The sequence below is a fragment of the Taurulus bubalis genome, assembly GCF_910589615.1.
Source record: "Taurulus bubalis genome assembly, chromosome: 7".
NCBI lineage: Eukaryota > Metazoa > Chordata > Actinopteri > Perciformes > Cottidae > Taurulus > Taurulus bubalis.
The window spans coordinates 13905017-13916881 of NC_136595.1; the positions used below are offsets into that span (position 1 = coordinate 13905017).

The 11865-nt window shown below is 42.1% G+C and overlaps 1 protein-coding gene across 1 annotated transcript; it reads right to left on the bottom strand.

Annotated features, from left to right (window-relative positions):
- Positions 1 to 822: 822 nt before the first annotated feature.
- nr2f6b (nuclear receptor subfamily 2, group F, member 6b) lies at positions 823 to 7455 on the bottom strand (the record flags this gene model as incomplete). The annotated part of the gene is made up of 5 exons (XM_079221375.1): positions 823 to 1097; positions 1882 to 2128; positions 2535 to 2869; positions 6058 to 6152; positions 7187 to 7455. 5 exons carry the CDS (start codon positions 7453 to 7455, stop codon positions 823 to 825), a joined length of 1221 nt encoding a protein of 406 aa, XP_079077501.1.
- Between the last annotated feature and the right edge of the window lie 4410 nt (positions 7456 to 11865).

Genomic DNA, 11865 nt, shown 5'->3' on the forward strand with positions numbered 1-11865 from the left:
CCAAGCTAGCTGTTTCCACCTGTTCCCAGTCTTTATGCTAAGCTAAGATAATCGGCTGCTGTCTGTAGCCTCTATTTACTGTACAGCTGAGTAAGTGCAAACCATTTCATCATCTAACTCTGTAAGAAAGTAAATAGCTGTAGTTCCCAAAATGTTGAACTTTTCCTTTAGGTACACGACATAGAAATGTCTTGTCTATAAAGTACATAATAGAGTATAATATGCAATACAATGCCCATGCCTCTTCTTTGTTTAAATGCTGTACAAGGGGATACTTCTCAGTTTTCTCACAAATTCACTCTGAGATTTCATTCCACGACACAACTTACGTTTGATCTGAACAACTTTTTCCAGATATAAAGCTCTGCCTGTCAATGTTCCACTGCTATGGCTATGTACATTTTAAACAAAGCAGACGGAAACACATAAAGCCTGGGTTCAAACTGAGTCACATTAGGGATGATATGGGAGGAGGTAGTATAGGCACATGGCCTCATATTAGAGTCTGATGTTTAATTAAAGCCCTATGTTTGTCTCCAGTATCAGACAGAGAGAGATCAGATGGAGGTCAGAGAAAAACTCACAAGTGCTGCAAACATACATATACATACATATATATATATATATATATATATATATATATATATATATATATATATATATATATATATATATATATATATATATATATGTGTGTGTGTGTGTGTGTGTGTGTATATATATATCAGTTTGTATTCATAACATCCAGTTTGTACCTGGTATGTAATGTGTGTGAGCTCTGATTCAATCCAATCTGATGCCTCACTCTGGAGTCAGCTGGGTTCACTGTCCTGGTACGTAGGGCCAGCTGATGGAGCTCCCTGATAGCTGCATGTCTCGGATCAGCGTCTCGATGGGTGTCTTGCCCACTAGCCGCATGAAGAAGAGTTGGGAGATGAGGTTGGCTGGCACGGCACGCAGAGCCGGCAGGCGCAGCAGTAAGCGGCCAAAGCGCTGAGGCTGGTTGGGGTACTGCAACCTCTCGTACTCTGTTAGGGCCACCTGGGCCTTCTCCTGTAGGGAGTCCACGTGGGCCGGGTCTGTCAGACCACATGCATCTGTCAGGCAAGGAAACAAAAGGTTATCACCATTTGATTTTTCTATTGTTCTGTTTTTGCATATTTTTTCGATATTATATTGTAGATTTTTTATTCTAATGTAATTTGAAATTGTAAGTTCCTCAATTGTTGCTTTCTTGCCGAGAATTTGACAATATTTATAAATATACAGCTACAGCTAGTTAGCTTAGTTTAGCACAAAGACTGGATATGGGAGGAAAAGCTTGCCTGGCCTTGTCTGTCCAAAGGTAGCAAATTCCACCTTCCAGCATCTCTAAAGAAGTAATTGCCAAAATAGTCCCATAACCCTCTATTAACCCACAGCTCGTCTTTGCTAGACTTCATTTTTGTCAAGATTAGACAAAGAAGATATAACATGTTTCCAGTTTCTATGTAAGCTAACTGGCTCCTGGCTGTAGCTTCATATTCAGTGGACAGTGAAGTGGTACCAACCTTTGCATATAACTCTTGGTAAGAAAGTGAATAAGTGTATAATAATAATAATAATAATAATAATGTATGTCAAACTATTCCTTTAAAGGAAATTGTCTCTCTTTTTGTTCCCATTCAGTGAAGTCAGAGGTCACATACAGTCAAGTTAAAGGTGCCCCTAAACTACTGGGGATTTAATGTCTTGCTGGCCCAGAAAACTGGACCTTAGCTAATGCAACATACAAATAGTTTTGTTTTGGTCTTCTCTAAAGACACATGAGGTTTACAGCAAAGACATCCAGTTACACAAGCTTCAATCACTCAGATAGCGTTGCTACAAAACTAGACTTACCAGGTGAAAAGAGTGCAATGGCTTTGAGGCAGCTGTACTCCGCTGAGTCCACCTGCAGCCTGTTTAGCTTGTCCACCTGGTCCTGGAAAACCCTGACCTGGTCCATGAAGGACACCACACGCTCAGCAGACATGGGAGATGAGTGGAACCCGGCAGCCGCCAGCAGAGGAGCCATGTGTAGAGGCAGAGCCGACTGAGCTGCGTTCAGGATGAAGAGCTCGCTCCAGCTCAGCCTCAGCAGCGCCACCTGTAGAGTTGATTAAGAAAGGGTGAGTCCCAATGGCAGGCATTTGGACATCATCATAGTAGAAAAAGAACAGGTGTTACTAATTAAATGTACAATGGCTCGCTGGTATTGCAGTATCTCAGTGAGTCATGAGACCCAGCATGCCAATTAGCCTGAATCTGCTAAATGGAATCAATCTGAGGGGCCAGATGTCAAGTAAAGGGAAAAGAAAGAATAAAATCAATGTTCAGACCAATGAGGTGTCTCGTTGACCGGATGTTTCACAATGAGCTGTAACATTTACACCTGAATTTTATAATGTACTCTGCACTGAAACCGTCATTTTAATGTGGTTAAAATAAATACATTTTAAAAAAAAAAACAAGAAAAGAAAACAAGTCACAAGGTACTGTATGTCTTGACTCACCTGCTCTGAGACTGGAAGTTCTGGGAAGTATGGGATGTTTCTGGCCCACTCGATGGTGCTGAAGAGGAGCCGGGCAGCCAGCTCACAGATGCTGTCGATGCCCATGACGGAGGCTCCGCTGGCAGATGCCTGCATCTGGGCTTGACCGTACGGGGTCACGTAGCGGCTGCTGGGGTACGGCTCAGCTCGGAGGAGCTGTGAGATGAGCTCTGAAACCGGCTGCCCGTTGAAATAGTCCGCCCCAATGTGACCCGGCCCTGCACCTCCAACACCAGCAGCCAGGGAGTTGGGACTGATACCTGAGTGAGATGGAGGGATTCGCCCCCTCTGGACTGCTGCGAAAAGAAAGACGAATCAGGATCTGAACATCCTGGTGGAGGTGTGTGCTCTCTCTCTCAGAAACAGGTCCTTGTCTCTTTTGATTTAATCTCTTAGTAGATTACAGTTTTTAGTTTTCAGTTTTAGTAAACTCCAATATGTTCAGAACTCTGCCGCTCGACGGCTCACCTCCACCTGCCGCTATGAACATTTCACCCCGGTCCTACGCAACCTCCATTGGCTCCCGGTCAAGTACAGGATAGATTTTAAAATATTACTCACCAACAAAGCCCTAAACAACCTTGCCCCACCCTAGCTTTCAGACTTCCTCCCCCTTCACGCCTCAACCCGTTGCATCAGGTCCGCCGATGCGAACACTCTGAAGACCAAGGACCAAGCGCCGGACCTGGGGTGACAGGGCCTTTTCAGCTGCTGCACCCCTCTGGAACGCCCTCCCCATCCACATCTGCCAGGCTCCCACCCTATCTTCATTTAAACAAGCCCACGTCTTCCAACTCGCCTTCACCTGCTAACCCCTGCACCCTACCCTTCACCTGTTAACCCCAGCACCCTACCCTTCACCTGTTAACCCCAGCACCCTACCCTTCACCTGTTAACCCCAGCACCCTACCCTTCACCTGCTAACCCCAGCACCCTACCCTTCACCTGTTAACCCCAGCACCCTACCCTTCACCTGTTAACCCCAGCACCCTACCCTTCACCTGTTAACCCCAGCACCCTACCCTTCACCTGTTAACCCCTGCACCCTACACTTCACCTGTTAACCCCAGCATCCTACCCTCCACTACATGACTCATTCCGTTGCAGCTTCTCCAGTTTTCTTTTGAACAAAACATGTTCTGTTCATTTGTTTTGTGTGCTCCTTTGTCTTTCTATATTTTTGCTTTGTTCTGTTTGTCTCTGTCCTATGTAAAGTGTCTTTGAGTATTCACAAAAGCGCTATATAAAATTAAAGTATTATTATTAGTTTGAATTGGAGTTTGATGGTGGATTTACATTTATTTTTTGAACATCATTCGAACGCTTCATATTGTTGCTGTTCTGTGAAAACAACTAATATATATATATATATATATATATATATATATATATATATATATATATATTATTTTACAGCTGTCTAACAAGGGTTTGAATGGTATATTAAGCTTTAGAGATATCTAAATGTTCTCAACCCTTATATTTTTCTGAATAAATAATATTATTTGGCCAGGAACGATATGTCCAAAATGTAGATGTTTGAATCCCTAAGTGAACTTGAAACAGTATCAAGCTAATATCTTGTAATAAAATGAAAAAACATTCAATAGACATTGATTGCAGTCTAACACTGAGAGTGCTGCTCGTATTTCTAGTCCTTCGTGATTATAATAGAAGGCCTATATCTTGATGTGAGTGCTCAGTCTGAGGTTAATGGACAGCTGCCCTCCCTGCACCAAACTTTAATGAACACCACTGGCTGTTTTGAATATTAGTGAATAGGCTGGAGTTTCAAATGCCAAAATCTCACTTAAAGCAGCGAGAGTGTTTTTCCCTGTCTGGGTTAAAGGTGAAACAGACGTCCCCATCTCATGTGGAAACAGTGCAGCCTGCGTCATGGGCCGAGGTCAGCGTGGTTCATTAATAACCAGGCTCAATATAACCTCTGGCAGACTGTCACCTCACGGCACATTATGTATGGCACAGCGGCTTGTGGTGTCCACTGACACAGACTGAAATACAAGTACGGTTATAGGGACCTGGAATACAATTACAAATGCTTTGGAAATAGTTTGTGATGTGATAATAAGCGTAAGATTGCTGGAATGAAAATAATTACACCATGGGAAATGGGAATCATCTCTTCTTACTACTAATGAGCCTTGCAAAAATTAAGCAAATTATAACTGTCATTAAATGGATATAAATATATATAGACTCAGACGTCTAAGTGTTTTTTTTTTTTAACTTGTCAATTTTGAGCTCCGGGTTGACAGCATGCCCTGGTTGACAGTATAAATATTGTGCTTGGATCACCGGGAAATGTCAGTTGCTGTTTTTGTCAAAATATGCATTTTCTCTGCGGATTACCCATTTCTTATATTTCTATATTTTAATATATGTTTCTGGCTATCTGTGCTTTGCTGTAGGGTGTTTGTACATGAATCAGGCTATTTGTTGGTATGTATGACTTTATGTATGACCTTTTTTTGCTACTTTATACCTCTATTCCATTAAAATTCAGAGGGAAATGTGGTATTTTTCTTTTTGCCCTACACTGCATTTATTTAAAGGTCAAGATATTATATAATAATATTATAAAATCTGATTGAATTCAAGTTTAAACTCACAAACAGTATACAATGGATCCAATTGGCTCATCTCGCTTAGCTACAACATTAGAATGCTATTATAATACTAATAATAATATGTTTTCCCCTACAACGCAATAAGCTTTAATACTTTGAGTGCAATTTACTGATCAGTAAAATGTTAAAAGCACAACTTTAACTTTTAAAATAAGATTTTTCCACTTTTACTGAAATTCACTGGTTTGTTTGTCTACTTGGGGCCAGCGCAACAAGCTGAAAACATGTAACTGACATACAGTATTAATACATTTTGAGTTAATATGGAAACATATTATCCAGTAAGTCCAATATTCACTCTCTTTTAGCTCTGTTTTTGGTCTCAACCAACTCCTGAGGGAACTAACTGTCTCTTTCTGTACATGCTTTGTTCACCAGTTAGTCACTAACTGTGTCTGTCTGCTGGTTGATGTTTGTAGTTGCCAGGTAGTGTACAGGGTTTATCAGGGCTTTCTGTTGCTTCTGGAAACAGTGCTAATGAGAGCGAACCAAAACAGTAAAGTTGGGTGCCGTAAAATCCAAAACAATTAGCTGAAAAATGCTAAAAAGGTCCTTAGAGCTGATGGGAGGGGAACCAGGCGATAATTCCCAATATGTTTTCAGCAGGTCACACATAGTCAGTAAATCAGTTGTTAGTACAAAAATAACAATTAGTTCAGCTTTAAGCAAAGGATCTTCCAGCACCGTGAAACCTACAAGTACACCAATAACCTCAGACATTCATATAACATCGCTCAATCTTAGATTTTTCCATCTTTTTAAAAAAAAAACTACTACTGTCTACCTAAAATAAACACCTTTAACCTGCTGTGCAATGGCTGACAGAGCTTTCATACCTTCTTTGCGCATTCCTACTCGGAAACATTTCTTTAGACGACAATATTGGCACTGGTTGCGGTGATGCTGGTCGATTTGGCATTCTCGATTTGATCTGAACAAAGGGAACAAATGAAGAGCAAAAAAGAAGATATTCATGGTAAATACGATGATAGTAAGTGCTTTAAGTGAGTTAAAGAAGATACGCTTAGACATCTTTGTCTTCCCTCTTTTCTCCCCCTCCATCCCCCTCATTGACCCTGATGGTGAGTGAACTACGTGAGCTGGCGTGGCTGAAAAGCTATCAAGGCTGTGACCTTTGTAAATCATCGGCCTCACACGCCCTTGTTTTGCCTTTTACAGCAGAACGAAGTCTGCCAACATTTCACCGAGAGCCTTTTTCAGACGTGACAAACTGACTGGAAAGACACCATTCAGCGTTAGTGCATCATTATGTGGAAGAAACAATACATTCAGAGGCTGAGAGCAGTCCTAGTAAGAGCAGAGAATTAAGTTGCAACATTGGGTTCCTGTGGTGAAGAATAATGGGAATGTTGACCTTCTGAGGCAATCCATCCTCACATGACTGACCTTCAGGGCTTTCATTTATTTTCTTTTTCCCCCACATTAGCCTGTTTGTGAGACATACCCAAGCCTGGAGCATATCACTCTGAGTGAGAAACAAACTAATCTGCTGTGTCTTTTCATAAATGTGAATGTCGAAAGCCTCCCTCTATTTACATTTACCTCCCACCCTACATTTAGCATGTAAAAGCACCATATAAACATGTAATACATAGTTTATAAAACCCTTTAATGTAGTACGCAAATATAAGGACATTTTAAGTGTTTATTTATATACATAGTCACCAATTATATCTTCTCCTATGAATACAGTTTATATTATTACAATATTGTTGCTCATTATTGGTCAATACCCTAACAGGGGGAGCTGTAGGAACAACATGAATATTAATAACATAATTTAAGGTGTTATTAACAATGTGTGTTACCAAAAGCGTTACCAAAAGACACATTTTAGTCATACAAGAAGAGCAAGCAAAATTAATTAAATGTAACTTTTAACTCTATGCTGTTCAAACTGTAAACAAAATAAGACATCACTTTGAATCTCCCAGCAGCCCTCACCTGCAGGAATAATTGAGGTTCCTTCTGATGCTCCTCTTAAAGAAGCTCTTGCAGCCCTCGCAGGTGAACACGCCGTAGTGCTTTCCGCTGGACTTGTCCCCGCACACCACACAGTCCACCACGCAGGTCTTGTCCTCGTCCCCGACCTCTACGTCGCTGCTCCCGGCCTGAGGTGAGCCCTCCTCTTCCTCCCTCCTCAGGTAAGCCTTCTCCCCCAGTCCATTAGTTTCCCCGTTGGGGTTGCCCCATCCCCCGCTCACCATGGCCATATTCTTTGAGACGCTAAGCCCTGTGAGTGGATCATACACAAACCCTCCCCGTCCCCCGGCCTCCGACTACCCTCTAAGTCTAAAAACTGATCCCAGACAAGAAAACAGCTCCAGACTTGTATTAAAGGCCGGTTTTGTCCAAGAAGATCTAGAAGCGGGATAAAAAGTTGCCCCTGACTCTCCCGTGTTGACCTTTCTCCCCTTTGCCGTCTGGTTGTAATGACCTGGAGGTCCTTCCCAGTGCTGTTTTTTCTCTTGCTCTTCTTTAATCCCTCGGCTTTCTCTGTTCTTGTCTATCACTCTTGTGTTCTCTGCCCTGACCTTCGATCAATGGCTCCCGAGGTCTGAGAAAACTTCAGACACACATTGAGTGGTTCAGAGTTCAGGCAGGAGAAAAGGGTGCAGCCTTGCTCTTTTCACTGGAAACAATAAATTACACTTTGACTCCTCTCTCTTTCTCCTTCCCTCCCTCCCACTTTCCCTCTATGTCTCCCCCCCTGGAAGAAGTTTAAAAAGACACCTTACCTATCCCTGAGCATAGTAATACGGAACAAAACGGAGTCGCTCTCCAAATGAATAAGCGGCTCTGCCCCTCTCTCTCACTGCTCGACTTTCTCCCAAAAGGACAAGCAAGTGAGAGGAAAATGAAATGCCGCTCTCCTTCAGGCAGGGTTAAACTGCCCTGCCCTCTCCTCCAACTTATAAACTAGTCCAACCAGTTCCTGCCGTGCAGAGGTGTTATCTGCTGATCTGAGGCAGTTCTAGTCCAGACGCACTCTTGACTTGTCGAGGCTGTTATAGATGCAGAGGAAAAAAATATATTTTGGTCTGGAAATGCTCAGCATGAGTGCCAAAGAAGAAGAAAAAAAGACTTACTGGGAGTTTTTGAAATTGGATTTAGTTTTTTTCTTTATGATTCAGAGAGGACCCGACCACAAATCCTCATCAGCTTTTATATACAATAAGTCTTTTGGCCAGGAACACCTCTGTAGACAAAAAGATCCAGTTGAAACTGAGTCGACACTTGATGTCAGAATAATAAGTGTCAAGAAAGACAATACACTCCTTTCACTCGTGAAATGATGTCTTTGTGGTCTCTGCAGCTACAAAGTTCATCGAATATGTCCTCCTCTTCTGTGTCTGTGGTGAAATTATGTTTTCTTGTAGCTCCCCCAACTCTTCAGAGTCTGTGGTGTCAGAGGCTCAAATGTCACATAAAAAAAAAAAAAACAGAGTTGAGAAATCTCCTCCTCGCTCAAAGCTCCACAAAGTGTTGTCTCCTGTTTTGTCAGTGCTTGTCCATCCAGCAGTAACAACCGGAGGCCAGAACCTCTCCACATTCCCTGTCAGCAAGTCAGGGTGTACTGTTGCACTGTTTACTATTCTACCCGTCCTTTTTTCTTTTCCACCCGTCTTTCAGCTGGCCCCGGCAGGAATAAATTAGGCAAACAAGCGCAGGAAAACCACGGTCACAGACCTTTTAGTGAAAGCCAGACGCTGCAGTGGAGAGCAGCCCTGAGATAGCCTCCTCTCCTGCTCCTCTCTATCCCCTCTCTGTGTCTCTGCCTCGCTCCCTCCTTTAGGGAGGGTGAGCGTGTGTCTGTGTGCTGAGGGATTTGACACTGCTATTCAAGCCCTGCCGTTGCCATGACACTGGATGCCTTATAAGGCCAGCGGAGTCAAAGAGCACCGAGTGGGCTGCAACCACACACACACACACACACACACACACACACACACACACACACACACACACACACACACACACACACACACATTGAAAGAATGCTTGGCTGCCTGACTGGTTGCCTGTTTCCCCCCTGACCCCGGGCCAGCCTGGAAGCAAAGGGGGAGTTAACCCCAACACTGCCGTAAGACAAAGAGGGGGGCCTCGGGTTGACACACAGCGAGCGCATGGCACCCACACTCATGTTCTCCACTTCACTCTAATCCCAAAGAATTTATCCAACTTTGCTGACCCAATAATAACAGGGAGGGCCTGTTGTTGTTGAGCAACTAGTCAAAAGGTTATATGATACGCCACCGGCTCCTTTTCACACCTGCTGCTCACACTCACTGGTCCTTTTGAAGGATGCCAGAGATCCTGGTTAACCGCTGCATCCTGGATGATTGTGATGAGTTTTTGCATGCACATTTTAATGGGGGGGATTAGAAATTGTTGAAAACAACTACTTAGCTAACAAAGAGGATTCAATCTGGTGCTTACAGTTATAGACTACTTATTGATTTGACCATTTACATTATAATGGGAAACGTCGTCGTTCCCTGGAAACGTTTTTCCCTGTGAAGGAGGTGCTACCTTTCTGGAGGGCATGCAAGTTGTCGGGAGGTGTTTGACGTGCAAAGCGCCGGACTTTGACAGAAGCAAACTGGTTCCTGCAAATACAAAAATGCTTTAGTTGCAATGGGTGATACCGTAGGAAAACCAATGAAATACCTTGTCAGTGAACATGTGACTTACTGTTCAGTATCAACAGTTTGAGCGTTGCTAGAAAGTTTCCTCATTATGTTGATAACGCAGGCATCTCTACATTCAAAACTTATTTGCTGTTACAAATGATCAGTGCATAGATGTATTTCATGTAATAGACAGGTTGACAGTGTGTAGTAATCCTCCTGTTTTCAACTCATCTTGTAAGTCATCTATCGTCTTGGCAGTCGGCCGTGCTCCTGTGGAATTGCTTGCTTTCTTTGTCTGTCATACAAACAGCATTGTCACGTGAAGGAGAACAAAATAAACAATCATGGTCTGCAAGGTTTCCAATAACAGCCTTCAAACTTAGGAGAAAAAAATACCTACAGAGGAGGTATTTACTTCCAAGCATGCCTGGTTAAAAGAAACTCTATGAACCAACCAAGTGTTTGCTCATTGCATAGTTTTTACAGGAATTTTCTCAGAATGACAAAACATTTTGACCTTGTGTTGTTCAAAGGAATGTTTTGTCTTCAGAAGATGCATGAATGTCGAAGGAGCAAAGAGGTTAATAACAAGGCTGGCAGGAGGGGGAAGGACTTCTCTTGCACAATTTTATGTCAGTGACGTTGATTCAACCTTTTTGAATGTGAGTATAAGGTAACTTTAACCCACATCCGTCACAGCGCAACTCATTGTGCATGGATAGGCCTTTTGTTTGGTTAAGAGGTCAAGCTAAGCTGCTGTAAGTTGAATTACTGTTTTCTTTTAAGCCGTTGTGTATGTGTATTAGCAGAGGTTGGATAGTTTTGTAAAGATTGAGTTGTGAGATATCTTTAAAAAAAACTACTTTAATATCATTTTTTTTTCAGTGACCACTAACCAAAAGAAACATGTTAAATTTATTTTGAAGACAGTTAGTGAGTTAGATGCCAATGTTACTGGGAATTGCTACAGACTCAAATTAAATGGTGTATTTGCTGCTCCTTTTTTTTATCATATCATATCAATTTGACTTGGTGACATGTTAATCAATCAAAGTGTGGCAAAGTTTGGCAAACTAAGTGCATTCATTTCATATGACCGATCACACCATAAAAACGTGATCAAACTAAACAAGACTGGATCAGTTAAATGTTAGAGGAAACTCCTTTCGGGTTAAAAGCACACTGAGTGAATCATAGACAAACATAACCTCCATTGAACAAGAAATGTTCACATAAATATTAAATTTGTTTGAAAGTTGTATTTTGTAAAAAAAAATTAAATTACAACAGATTTTGTGGAAACGGTCTTGTTACGTGTGCTCACAAATTCACAAGTTCATTCAGTCTTTGAATGTTGTAAACAAAAACTAGAACTTGAAAGGGAAAACAAGACTTTCTGAAACATTTACAGAACGATGCAGGTCAAAGAAAAGTACAATGAAACAATGATGATAGTATTATTAGTCACAATGAAAGTCACAATGAAAGTCACAATGAAGCAGACCACAGTGATAAGTGCAGTGTGGATGAAGGAGGTCGGACCATTGACCTTTCTGTCTACACATGTTTTTATCGCTTCTGCAGCATGAGGTTAAAACCAACGTGCCCATATTTGCAGCGACTGGGTTTGTTTGAGGGCCAACAGAGGTAGTGCTTGTATACGTTTGAGTGTGCATAAGTTCACATGTAGCAGTCATAGCAACATCACTGTGCATTCAAATGTGTGTTTTGTGTGTCTGAGGCAGAGGGTGCATGTGCCCTTGTGCTTAAATATACAGTATGCCTTATATATCTGGGAGTGTGTGTGTGTGTGTGTGTGTGTGTGTGTGTGTGTGTGTGTGTGTGTGTGTGTGTGTGTGTGTGTGTGTGTGCGTGCGTGTGTGCGTGTGTGTGTGTGTGTGTTATTTGCTCTTTGAACTGCAGCTCAGGAATGCAACTGCTCTCAGCGTGAAGTCAACTGTGGCGGAGTCTGTACATTCTCAACACAGT